Source organism: Artemia sp. Qi Xiang Cuo, unplaced genomic scaffold, assembly GCF_049724085.1.
Source record: "Artemia sp. Qi Xiang Cuo unplaced genomic scaffold, ASM4972408v1 HiC_scaffold_3386, whole genome shotgun sequence".
Classification (NCBI taxonomy): domain Eukaryota; kingdom Metazoa; phylum Arthropoda; class Branchiopoda; order Anostraca; family Artemiidae; genus Artemia; species Artemia sp. Qi Xiang Cuo.
In genome coordinates, this window is record NW_028300811.1 from 498,096 (window position 1) to 512,040 (window position 13,945).

Genomic DNA, 13,945 nt, shown 5'->3' on the forward strand with positions numbered 1-13,945 from the left:
TTTAGAGCAGGGCACTTCGTATCGAAGATGTTGTCGTAGAAACTTCGAAAAGTGCTCATTCAATTGGAAATTAGAGTGGCTTGTGACCTTTTTAATAGTCGAAAGTAATTGGAAGGTGACTAACACCCCTTCCACGCCCACCATTTCCCAAAACATCCAATCAAATTCGAGATAACCATTTTGTTCAGCGTAGTTGATTTCCAGATAGAAGCTATGTTATGAGGAGGACACTCCCCCACAGCCCTCAGAGCAAGGGTTGTAAATTATTCCCAGGGGGGATATAAGGTTTTTATAGAAGGCGTGGTCGTAGAAACTTCAAAAAAAGCTCATTCGATTGGAAATTCTAAGGGCTGTTGCCCTTTTTAATAGTCGAAAGTAATTGGAGGGTAACTAATCCCCCTCTCACGCCCACCTTTTCGCCAAACACATCCAATCAAAATTTTCAGATAGCCATTTATTCAATGTAGTTTTAAGCTCTGGAAATTAGGTCTTTGAGGATGACACTCCCCCACAGCCCTCCTAGCAAGGGCTGTAAGTTATGCCCTGGGGGTATATAAGGTTCTTATAAAGAGCGTGGTCTTAAAAACGTCAAAAAAGGCTCATTTAATTGGAAATTCAAAGGGCTAGTGCCCTTTTTAATAGTCGAGAGTAATTTGAGGGTAACTAATCCCCCTCTCACGCCCACCTTTACGCCAAACACATCCAATCAAAATTTTGAGATAGCCATTTCATTCAATGTAGTTTTAAGCTCTGAAAATTAGGTCTTTGATGATGACAACCCCCTCACAGACCTCAAGGCAAGGGTTGTAAGTTTTGCGCTGGGGCAAGTAAGGTTTTTATAGAAAGTGTTGTCGTAGAAACTTCAAAAAGGGCTCATTTGATTGGAAGTTGAAATGGCTAGAGCCCTTTTTAATAGTCGAAAGTGATTCGAGGGTAACTAACACCCCTTCCTACCCATTATCTCCCCAAACACATCAAATAAAAATTTTGAATTACCCATTTTGTTCCACGCAGTTGGAATTTAAGGAAATTATACCTTTGAGCCGGATACTCCCCCCCACAGCCTTCAGGGCAAGGGTTATAAGTTATGCCCTGGAGGCATATAAGGTTTTTATTGAAATCTTTGTTGTATAAATTTGAAAAAGGGCTCATGCGATTTGAAATTCAAAGGGCTAGTGCCCTTTTTAATAGTCAAAAGTGATTTGAGGGCAACTAACCCCCTTCTCACACCCACCTTTTCCTAAAACACATCTAATCATAATTTTTTGAGAGCCATTTTATTCAATGTAGTACAAAGTTTAGGAAATTAGGTCCTTAGGGATGACAACCCCTCCCTACCCCCCCAGCACGGCTCAGGGCAAGAGGTGTAAGCTATACCCTGGGGGCATATAAGGTTTTTATTGAAAGCTTTGTCGTAAGAACTTCAAAAGGGCTCATTCAATTGGAAATTAAAAGGACTAGTGCCTTTTTTAATAGTTGAAAGTGATTCGAGAGTGGATAACGCCCCTCTCACGCCCACCATTATCCCAAACACATCCAATCAAAATTTTGAGACATCCATTTTGTTCAACGTAGTTGAAAGTTCTGTAAATTAGGTCTTTTAAGATGATAACCCCCTCAGAGGCCTCAGTGAAAGGGTTTTTAGTTATGCCCTGGGGGCATATAAGGCTTATATAGAAAGCTGTTGTAGAAATTTCTAAAACGGCTCATTTGATTGGACATTGAAATTGCCCTTTTTGATTTTCGAAAGTGAGTGGCAAGTAATTAAACCGCCCCCCCCCTCTCATGCCCGCCATTTCCCCAAAAACATTCAATCAAAGTTTGGGGATAGCCATTTTGTTCAAATCAGATGAAAGTTCTGGATTTTATGTATTTAAGGATGAAAAACCCCCAAGTTTCCCTAGGGCAAAGGCTGTAAGTTATGCCCTGGGGGCATATAAGGTTTTTATAGATAAAGTTGTCGTAAAACTTCAAAAAGGGCTCATTCAATTGGAAATTGAGAAGGCTAGTGCCCTTTTTAATAGTCAAAAGTGATTCAAGGGTAACTAACCCCCTTCTCACGCCCACCATTCCTCCAAACACATCCAATCGAAATTTTCAGATAGCCGTTTTGTTCAACATAGTAGAAAGTTCTTGAAATTAGGTCTTTGAAAATGACACTCCCCCAGCCCTGTGGACAAGGGTTGTAAGTTATGCCCTGGGGGCCTATAAGGTTTTTATTGAAAGTGTTGTCGTAGAAACTTCAAAAGGGCTCATTTGATTGGAAATTGAAAGGTCTAGTGTCATTCTAATAGTTGAAAGTGATTGGAGAGCGGCCAACGCCCCTCTTATATCCACCATTTCACCAAACATATCCAATCAAAAATTTTGAGTTAGCCATTTTATTTAACGTAGTTGAAAGTTCTGGAAATTAAGTCTTAGAAGATGACAACCACCCTAACAGCCCTAAGGGTATGGGTCGTAATTTATGTTCTGGGGGCATATAAGGTGTTTATAGAAACTGTTTTCGTTTCAAAACGGGCTCATTTGATGGGAAATCGAAAGGCCTAATGCCCTTTATAATAGTCAAAAGTAAATGGAAGGCTTGACATTCTTATAGTGACTATTGATGTGGGTAAAGATCGATGTTAAAAGTGAAGATCACCCTCTAGTAGTGTCAAGGGTTAATTTAAGGCTGAAATATCGGAAGGATAACTACCTCCCGGGATTTTATGATGTTGGTAGACACCAGGACGAGAATTTGAGTGAAACTTTCCAGGAACAGTTAAATACTAAACTTGAGAGTTTAAAATTTGATAATGTAGAAGATGGTTGAAATAATTTTAGAAAAATAATTTGTGAAGTGGCTGAAGGTGTCTTAAGTAAGAAAGCTAGATTTGTAGCTAAGAATATCAGTGAAAAAGCCTTATGTTTAATAGAAAGGAGGAAGCACTTGTACAATAATTATCTGAGTGATAGATCATATGAAAACAAAAGGAATGTAAAGAAACTGGAGAAAGCATTTAAATATCAAATAAGGAGGTGTGAAGTGGAGGCCATGGGTAAAATTTCCGAGGATCTGGAAAATGCAGCTAGACGGCATAATAGTAAAATATTATACTGGCATGTTAATAAATTGAGAGGTAGCAGTCAATCCAGACCTGGCCTAGTTAAAGATAGGAATGGGGCCGCAATTAGTTATAAGGAAAAAACTAAAGAAAGATGGGCCGAAAATTTTGAGAATTTGCTTAACCGAAATAGAGTTGCAGGAAAATATATAGAGGAAAATGAAAAAGTTTGTGATACCTTGGATGTGAAGGAAGATTTGTTTGGTGAGGAGGAATTAGCGACAGTACTATAAAAACAATCTAAAAAAGGATTAAAAAACAATAAGGCTCCGGGTGTTGATAGGATGGTAAATGAGTTTCTTGAATAGGATGGCTCTGAGATTAAAAATAAGTTACTGAAGATTATGAATATGATTTTTTAAAAAGGGGAAGTACCTAATTATTTTACGAAAACCTTAATTAAGCCACTTTATCAGAAAAGTGATAAAAGTGAGTGTGGTAATTATCGAGGCATTAGCCTGCTCTCTGTAGGTAGTAAATTACTTAGTAATATGATACTTTTTAAACTAAGAGATGCCGTAGACAAAGTTTTAAGAGAAGAACAGTGCGGTTTTAGGAAAGGTAGAGGATGTGCCGACCAAATTTTTCACTCTTAGGCTAATAACTCAGAAGTGCCTGAGTTGTCAAACACCTTTGGTCCTCAGTTTTATAGATTATGAGCAAGCTTTCGATTCTGTTGATAGAAGAGCTTTAGTAAAGGTTTTATCCTTGTATGGTATATCAGACAAAAACATTAAAGTGATTAGTGCTGTGTATGAGAATAACACTGCTGCGATTAAGGTAGGAAATGAGGTTAGCAGCTGTTTTGGTATTAATTCAGGAGTTAAATAGGGCTGTGTTCTATCCCCCTTTACATGGATTATTTTGATGGACAATGTCTCAAGGAGCACAGGAAAGGCAATGAGAGACCATGGAATCAAATGGGGAGGAAAAAGTCTCCAGGACTTTGCTGATGGTTTAAGCATCCTAGATGAAAGTTTGAGCAAAATGAATGAAGTTTTTGAGGTTTTGCGATTTCATGATGCTAGAATAGGTTTAAAAATTAATGTTAAGAAGACTAAGTCACTAAGGCTAGGAATAAGTGAAGATGAAAAGGTGACGTTGGATAACGAAAAGATTGATCAGGTGGGCAGCGTCACTTACCTTGGTAGTATTATTAGTAAAGGTGGTGGGAGCACTGAAGATGTTAAAAGTAGAATTGCCAAGGCTCAGGATGTTTTTTCACAGTTAAAAAAAGTTTTGAAGAATAGGAAGATAAGTCTCCAAACAAAGATTAGAATATTAAAAGCAACAGTGATGACAGTGGTCAAATATGGTTCTGAAGCATGGGCGCTCCGAAAAGCGGATGAAAATTTGCTAGATGTTCTCCAGAGAAATTGCTTAAGTATTTTTCTGGGTACCCGGCTGCCTGACCGTACTTCAAACAATAGGCTATACAAAAAATATGGTTCAATACCGCTCCCTTGGACTATAATGAAAGACACATTGAGATGGTTAGGGCACGTTGTGTGGATGAAGGATGACATATTGCCGAAGATTGTTCTTTTCAGCCAACCGTCTAGGGCTAAACGGAAAGCAGGCCGTCCTTGTCTGGGGTGGGAAGACGTCATAAAGAAAGATATAATGGAGATGGGAACTTCGTTGGCGGGTGTAAAAAGGCAGGCTTTGAATAGGTTGGGAAGGAGGAAGAGCAAGCGTAGTTGTGTTGGCCTCTGGCGGCTTGGTGCTACGGTGAGTAGTTAGTAGTAGTGGTAGTAGATGTGGGTATGAGGTAAGGTATGAAACTAAATTAAACACTACTCTTTGTGTCCAGATTTTTAAAAGGGTGTAAGTTGTTAAAAATGGCTGAAAATTTTTCTCCAGCATATAAATAGTAGCCAAACTATAAAATCTTAAAAAAACGAAAAGATGTAAAGTATTATTTTCTTTTTCTTGAAAAGAATATGTCAATAAAAAACGAACAGAAATTAATTTAAAAAAAATTCCACAAAATATATTGTTCAAAGAAATGTAAAGAAAAGCAAAAAAAGCAAAAAATAACAAAAAAATAAGCAAAAATAAAATCAAATAATCTACTAAGCGTGAAAATACCGCAAATCAGCATCGATAAATAAATGAAACCCAAAACGAACAGAAATCATAATAACTAACCGAGTCAAACTCAAAACGAGCAGAAATTATCATAAGTTGGCCTTCACAAGGCCAGAACAAAATTTGCACTTTACTGAAAAAGTACAAATGAATGTGCATTGTCAGTTAAATATACATATACTGATATTTAGTAATCAAAATGTTAATATGATTTGATTTAATAAAGTAATAAAAGTAAAAAAGTTTAAATTTTTTCAGTTAAGTGCAAATTTTTTTCTGGCCTTGGGAAGGAATAAGGGTTTTGAGCCCCACTTATGATAATCTCTGCTCGTTTTGAGTTTGACTCGGTTATTTATTGTAATTTCTGTTCGTTTTGGGTTTCATTTATTTATCGATGCTGATTTGCGGTAGTTTCACGCTTGGTAGATTATTTGATTATATTTTTGCTCATTTTTTGTTTAATCAATATAATTTAAAATCGTATTCAAATGGTTTCGACTAGGTTCAAAATGGTTTTCTTTTATAAGGTTTGTGAATTTTTGTAATCCCTTGTTAAAATGTACACAAATATTTTGCATTCACCAGGTTTTTGGTATTAAGTAATTAAATGTCTATTCATACCAGTTTTTTTTCTAAATTCGAGTTTAAATCGGTTAAAATTTAGCTATAGGTTTATTTTTCTTTTTTTTCTTAGAAAGTAAAGCAGCTGAAGATGAAGAAAGAGGAAGGAAATGTAGCATTTAGAGAAGGAAAATTACAAGAAGCTATCGCCATCTATACAGAAACACTTGCGATCGACCCAGTTAATAAGCTGACCAATTCTAAAGTGTATGGCAATCGCGCTGCTTGTTACATCATGTTGGAAATATATTCACTAGCGCTGCAAGATGCAAGAGAAAGTGTCAAATGTGATCCGTCTTTTGCCAAGGTATTCAACTTCTTATCGATAAATAAAATAACAAATCGTTAGAAATAGGAGATTAATCCACTTATATTGGGAAACTTAGTTATTATTCTCAATTATCTTGAGTCTATCAACTTATGTGTTGCTACACTGGGAGGAAACTGTGTAAAGTTCTTAAGAAATACAAAAGATGTAAAAAAATTAACAAAGAGAGAAAAAGACTCAATGAAAAAACGACAAACGAAACTGCGGCCAGTAGAGAGAACAGATAAAAACCGAAACTACTCGGATATTTTGCCACTATCCAAACTAGGTATCTTCGGGAAAAGAGAAACAGATAAAAAAACAAACTAAAGGAAAAACAAATAAAACCGCCCCCATAAATAGCGGTGAGGACCACACTGCCTTTCCATCATAAACAATTAGTAGAACAACAGAGAAATTTTTATGCAAGACCGTGGAACCCAACTTTAAATGAATATTTCGTCCCTATATCCAAGGGCCGTCCTCAGCAAAACAAACGAAAAAAAAAAACAATATAAGAGAACATTAAAATTCGATCATTAAAACTAAACAAAGTTTTCTTAAATTTTCAAAACAGTCCTAGCATCATTACTTCAACAAAGTTCAACCAGGACACCCTGGTTGAACTTCCTGGTTGTCCTGGAATCCTGTTCACTTGTCCTGGAGTCACTTGAAACATCAGTTTCAAGAAACTTGCCTAATTGTAGGTTTTTATAAATTGAATTACGATGCTCAATAAATCTTTCAAGAAATTGTTGGCTAGATCTACCAATATAAATCTTCCCACAATTTTTTATTTTTTGTCATGGTTGATATTTCATTCAACAAAAGATGTAAGATAGTTTCATTGTCAGGGACCACCTTTTGTTGGTGAAACCGAAGAATAACGTTCAGTGTTTTGCGTTCGGTTGGGTAAGCTCAAAAAATATATGAACTTGATCTGACAACTTGTGTAACAATTATCATTTTTTGAAATGAACATGTATTTCCCGAACTTTGAGAATATTAAAAACTTTTTAGCTTTTTCTTGTATAATTATGCTTTTAACTCCCTCATAACCACATAAATTTAGTTATTGACATGTATAAAATAGAACCTCATTTATATCAGTACAAAATAAAAAACTCAAAATGAAGCCGCATAAAATAACGGCAAAATGATTTCTAGGACAGATAAGTAAAAAATCGTTCATATGAATATAACATTTTGTTTTTCAAAAACAAACAATAGATTTTGTTGATTCAGTTTCTTTTTGTTGTTTTTCTTCTTCTTATGTCTAAAAAAAAATTAAAAAGCGTATGGGATGATTTTGTCATGCAAACACCTATATAACCGCTGCATTCTAGCACGGATCTTCAATTCCTTTGCCACCCCTCATATGTTAGCTTTGTCACCTTTCTGGCTTTTGTTTACTGTTGATGATAAAAAAAAACAATCCGTACAGTGTTCTAAAAGTTTGAAAAATATCTGCTTAGCCTTCCCCCTGGCGAAGAATTCGCCAGATTTCAGAACGTTACGGACTCGATGACCCCTTCGTCTTGATCGCGACCAGGAGGGAAAAGTTCCTGAAATCTTTAGACCCAACGCATAGTATGTATGAAGCTATAGTCAGTAATTTCTAATGGTTGTCTTTTTAGGTAAATAATTTCGTCATTGGTTTTTTTTTTAGTTATTGAAGTATTAATTTAAGTTGTTTGTTTGTTCGATGTGCTTTGTTGTTTTCTTTTCATTTTTTCTATATTCTATTTTTACTTTTTTGTATTGCTAAAGATGGGTAATAAAAATCATTCATTCATACATATTTAGGATACTTCCTTAGGAGGCGTAGAAAAAAGGGGACCTTCTCCTTGAGATCGAGAATAAAAATTTGGGAGCCCAGGCTAGGCAGCTGTAAATACAGTCGTAGCAGGAATGAGGCCCCTCAAATGTACACTCAGCAGGTCCCACTGGTGTGTGCATATGTCCAGGGACTTAAAAGCCCTGTCTCGGCAATGAACTAAATTCCATGGTGATACACGACACCATCGCCAAAGAATCTTCTATAGGTGAACATCTATGGCAGGTCGCAAAATCAAAATCTACGAACAACGCCCTCTGCACAGGGCTGCCTCAACCTTGTCATGGTTGGTGCAAGACTGTGGACCTTGGGGTCAATTCTATTCCCAATTGAGAAGTGAAGCCCCACGAGAAAATGATAGTGTAGTAATCAACATACTATTTGGATGGGATTATGATTAATGCAGGATTTTTGTGGGCTTGGTCTGTCTTGGTGAACGTTTTCGGTCTGAAAAACTCTTTCTAGCTTTTTATCTACAATGGCTTGCCTCATCCTATTAGCATAATGTTTGTAGGCATAAATATATAATGAGTTGGAGGTAATAGGATTGAGACTGTCTTTGCAGGATTTTGACTGTTGTTGAAAGAAGAGCACGTCCAGTGATGAAAACCATGTTGAGACCAAGATGGGCCCAGGATTGCAAAAAGTTTCCATTTATACTGGACGTCTCAGGGAGTTTTGCGGTCCGCTTCTAAGCCGGCTTAAGCGCTTCGGTTTAGACCGGAGAATATTTGATGGTTCCTGTCCGGCACTGGTTATTCTTGAGCCAGTTCTAAATGGGTACCTGGAGATATTAGGATAAAAACAGAAAGCTTAATATGATTTACCCCCAACCACGCATTGCACAGAATGAGTTAAAATGCATAGTGATGCAGGATACTATCGTAGAAGAATCCTCTATAAAAGGATAACTAAGGCAGATCGTAAGATCCAGATCTAAGAACAACGACCTCTAAATAGAGCTGCCTCAATATTTCGGGGTTGGCGCAAGACTGGGAACCTTGCGATCAACTGTATTCCCAATTGAGGAGTGGAGCCCCTCGAGAAAATTATAACCTAGTATACAACGCAGTATTTGCACGGAATTCTTATTTGCACGGATGATTTTTCTGAGCTTACTCTGTCTTGGTGGACTTTTTGGGCTGAAAAACCTCTTACTAGCTGTTTTATCTACTATGGGAATGCCTCCCCCTAGTAGCATAATATTTGCACGCATAAATATATAATGGGCCGGAGGTAATAGGATTGAGACTGTCTGTGAAGAGTTTTGACTCTTGTTTATAGAAGAGCATTGCCAGGTGATGAGAATATTTTTTTGATCATGATGGGCTCAGGATTGTACAAAGTTCCCATTCATACTGAAGGTCTCAGGGACATTTTGCTGTCCGATTCTAGGCCGGCTCAAGTGCATCGGTGTAGAAGTGAGAATATTTGATGGACCCTGTCCTCTACTGGCTATGGTTGACCAAGCTCTCAATGGGTACCTGAATAAATTTGAGAAAAAACAAGGGAAGTTTTGAATGATTTACCCTCACCCAGTTATTACTATCCCGGTCGAAGGCATTGAATCAGGAGATCGGCACCTGCGCAACGCAGACTATTTGTCAGTATGCTAAATTTTTTTCTTAAGTATTTAAGTCCTGTTTAGGTTGGGATGGTATTGACAGCAGAATGATAATTGCTCATCAAACGAGTAAAAAGTGAAGAGTATAATTAATTGTAGTATAAATCCATATAGAACCAACTGATGGAGATAGTGGTGACATAAAAATGAATTTTACTTATAGTTACAGTATTAAATAAAAAGCTTCCCATGTAGAAATAGGATGTTTTTATTTACAGATTTTAACGCCCAGGTTGGTAGAAATAGGGATGAATGGTATCCTAGCCTAGGGAAATATGTTGAAGGAAAGAAAACAGCAATGGCTACAGACTTCTGCAATTTCTAAATAAAATAGTATATAAGTTAAAATACTATTTACATGAGGGTAAGACAGATTACCTTATTGATTATTTTACTGTAAAGAAGAATGACAGAATCAGTACAAGATACTAGGGTATATAGGAGTGCTGTAATTGATTTTACAAGCAATAATCATCATCTAGTAGTTTCTAAGGTTAATTTAAAGCAATTGACTATATATAAGATGGATAAAATAATTTTTGGCAAATAATATGTGAAGCTGTCTACGATATCCTAGGGAGGAAAGTTCATAGAAAAGTTGTCCTAGGGAAGAAACACAGTAAGTATATCAGTGAAAAGGCTCTGGGCTTAATAAAAAGGAAAAGGGGCGTGTACAAGAGTATCTGAGTGATTGATCATATGAAAATTAGAGGAATGTAATGAAAACGAAGAAAGTATTTAAATATAAACTACGGGGATGCGAAGTGGAGACCATTGATAAAATTGTAATCTTGAAGATACAGCTATATGGCACAAAAGAAAAATATTTTACTGACATATTAATAAATTAAAGGAATTAGTCCACCTAGACTTTTTCAAGTTAAAGATAGTAACTCAGTTAGTGACATGCAAAGAACTAAAGAGAGATAGGCAGAACGTTTCTAAAATGTGCTAAGCCGGGACAGAGCTACAGGAAGGTATTGAGAAAAATGAAAAAGTTTTTGATACCCTGAATGACAAGAAAGATTAATTTTGTGAGGGTACTAATTTTGTGACAGTACTAAAAGCATTAAAAAATAATAATGCCTCATATGTTGACAGTGTAGCAAATACTACTACTTCTACTGACAACTCACCGCAGTATCAAGCCACCTAAGGCCAACACAGCTACACACGCTCATACTCAATCCCAATCTTTTCAAAGCCTCCCTTTTTACACCCTACCACGAATTTTTCATTTCCTTTAAATCTTTCTTTATGACGTCCCACCCCAGATAGGGACGACCTGCTTTCCGTTTGGCCCTAGACGGTTGGCTGAAAAGACCAATCTTCGGCAATTTTTCATCCTTCATCCACAAAACATCCATTAGCCATTTCAACCTTTCTTTCATTATAGCCCCAGAGAGCGGTATTGAACCACATTTTTCGCGAAGCCTATTGATTGAAATACGATCAGTCAACCGGGTACTCAGAAGATTCCTTAAGCAATTTCTCAGGAAAACATCTAGAAAATCTTCCTCCGCTTTTCGAAGTGCCCATGCTTTAAAGCCATATTTGAATACCATCATCATTGTAGGTTCTAATATTCTAATCTTCATTTGCAGGCTTATCTTTCTATTCTTCCAAACTTTTTTAATTGTGAAAAAACACCCTGAGCGTTGACTATTCTACTTTTAACATCTTCACTGCTCCCATTATCTTTACTAATAAAACTACCAAGTTAAGTGAAGCTGCCCACTTGATCAAACTTTTCATTACCCAACGTCACCTTTTTATCTGCACGTATTCCTAGCCTTAGGGACTTAGTCTTCTTAACATTAATTTTCAAACCTACTTTAGCACCCGGAACTCACAAAACCTCTAAAAGCTCATTAATTTTGCTCACACTTTCGTCTAGGATGCTTAAATCATCAGCATAATCTAAATCGAGGAGACTTTTTCCTCCCCATTTGATTACGTGGTCTCCCATTGCCCTTACTGTGCTTCTTAAAACAAAGTCCATCAGAATAATTCATATATAGGGTGATAAAAACAGCCCTGCTTAACTCCTGATTTAATACAAAACCAACTGCTAACTTCATTTCTTACCTTAGCCGCGGAAGTGTTATTCTCGTGCATAGCACTAATTACTTTACTGTTTTTGTCTGGTATACCATACAAGGATAAAATTTTTGCTAAAGCTCTTTTATAAACAGAATTGAAAGTTTACTCACAATCTATAAGACTAAGGACCAAAGGTGTTTGACAACTCAGGCCATTTTCAGTTATTAACCTAAGAGTGAAAACTTGGTCGACGCATCCTCTACCTTTTCTAAATCCGCACAGTTCTTCTCTTAAAACTCTGTCTACGGCATCTCTCAGTCTAAAAAGTATCATATTACTAAGTATTTGCTACCTACAGAGACCAGACTAATGCCAAAAGACTAAAGTGGTAAATAAGTATCTTAAATATGGTTGCTATGAAGTTAGAAGTAAGTTGCTAAAGATCATGAATATGTTTTTTGAAAAGGGAGAAGTAACTAGTGATTTTAGGAGAACCCTAAGTCAAATCTTGTATAAAAAGGTGATAAGAGCGAGTTTTGGTGATTATAGAGACACTAGCCTGGTTTCTGTGGGTAGCAACTAACTTATTATGGTGTTACTTTTTAGACTTCGAGATCATGTAGAAAAAACCTTAAGACAAAAAAATTGAGGTTTTAGGAAGGATAGAAGATGTGTCCACCAAATTATTGTTCAATTGAGAGGTGCATAAGTTTAACAATTGAGAAGTGCATAAGTAATCAAACATGTTTAATACCCAGTTTTATAGATTATAAGCAATTGTTTGGTTCAGCTGATAGAAGAGCTTTAACGAAGGTCTTATCCTTGTATAATATACCAGGAAAATATATTACAGTGATTAGTGCTATGTACGAGAATAAAAGCAAGGGCAGAACACGGAATCGAATGGGGATGAAAAACTGTCCTGGGCTTAAGCATTCTAGATGACATTTTGAGCAAAATTAATGAAATTTTGAAGGCTTTGTGAGTTCAATGTGCTAGAATAGTTTTAAAAAGACTAGGAATAAGTGAAGATAAAAAAGTGACGCTGGGTAACGAAAAGACTGATCAGGTGGACAGCTTCACTTATTTTGGTAGTATTATCAATAAAGACGATGGGAACAGTAGAGATGTCAAAAAGGTTGATCAAGTGGATAGATTGACTTACATTGGTAATATTATTGGTAAAGAGTGGGAGCTTTAAAGATGTTAGAAGTACACTAGCCAAGCCACAGGGTGTTTTTCCACAGTTGAAAAAACAGGAAGATGTCTGCCGACCAAGAATAAAATATTGGATGCGACAGTGATAACAGTTGTCAAATATAGTTCTAAAGCATGAGCACACCAAAAAATAGGGGAACATTTGCGAAATATCTTCCATAGAATTTGCCTAAGGATTGTTTTAGGCTTCTGACTGACTGAACGTATTTCAAACAGTAGGCTATACGAAAAATGTGGCTATATCCCGTTTTCTAAGACTATAAGGAGACAAAGGTTGAGATCGCCACATGAAGGATGAAATATTGAAAAATATTGTCTTTTCTTGCAAACCGTCTAGGGCTAAGCGTAAAATAGGTATATTGGGTTGGGGTGGGAGAATTTTTCGTAGTTTATTTTTGAAAAAAAAAATTTGATCTTCCGTTACGTCTTATTTAAACTGCTCTACATTAATATCGGGAGTAATTTTTTAATGCACATAAAACCAACACATATACGTATTTAAAAATTAAGCATTAATAAGGTTGTTTTTTTGCATTCACCTATCAAACATCAAAATAGATCATAGTCTATTTTCTAGAAACTATCATTGCTTAATAGCTTTGTTTGTTTAGTCATTCAATATAGATAAGTAAATAAATTACTTTGTCATTTGATAATGTGCCATTCATTATATCAAACTTGTTCTCTCTTGAGATGTGTAACGGGTAAACATCTTTGGCTCGGTATAATTTTTTTCCGTTTTTGACAAAAAAACCTGACAGTGTTTTGAAAGTTTAAATTAAAGATTCGTCGTCTTTCTTTAAAAATGAATATTAGTGTAATAATACCACAATAAGTTTTGAATACAAAAAGACAAAATCGTTTTTTTATGGTTTGCATTGTCGTGAGTGGTTATTTCATGACTTAGTTGATTGAATTTTGGGATATTTCATTTTTATTCTAAAGGGCTGTATTGAGGGTAAATGACGCAGAAGATGTTATAAGTTATATCAGAAAGAGGACAGTTAAATAGCATCTGACTTATGTAGCTCCATTTCACACTCAGTGGTTATGTTATACCGTAGTTTTTGGACTTTTAACTAATTTTCCACTTTTAG

The 13,945-nt window shown here is 36.1% G+C and overlaps 1 protein-coding gene across 1 annotated transcript in view; it reads left to right on the top strand.

The window, feature by feature from the left end:
• LOC148938338 (uncharacterized) overlaps positions 1 to 13,945 on the top strand; it is a 307,727-nt gene that overhangs the window by 238,433 nt on the left and 55,349 nt on the right. The window contains exon 9 of the mRNA XM_089107858.1: positions 5,893 to 6,126. Within this exon, the coding sequence (XP_088963984.1) occupies positions 5,893 to 6,126 (234 nt within the window). The remainder of the gene's footprint in view (positions 1 to 5,892; positions 6,127 to 13,945) is intronic.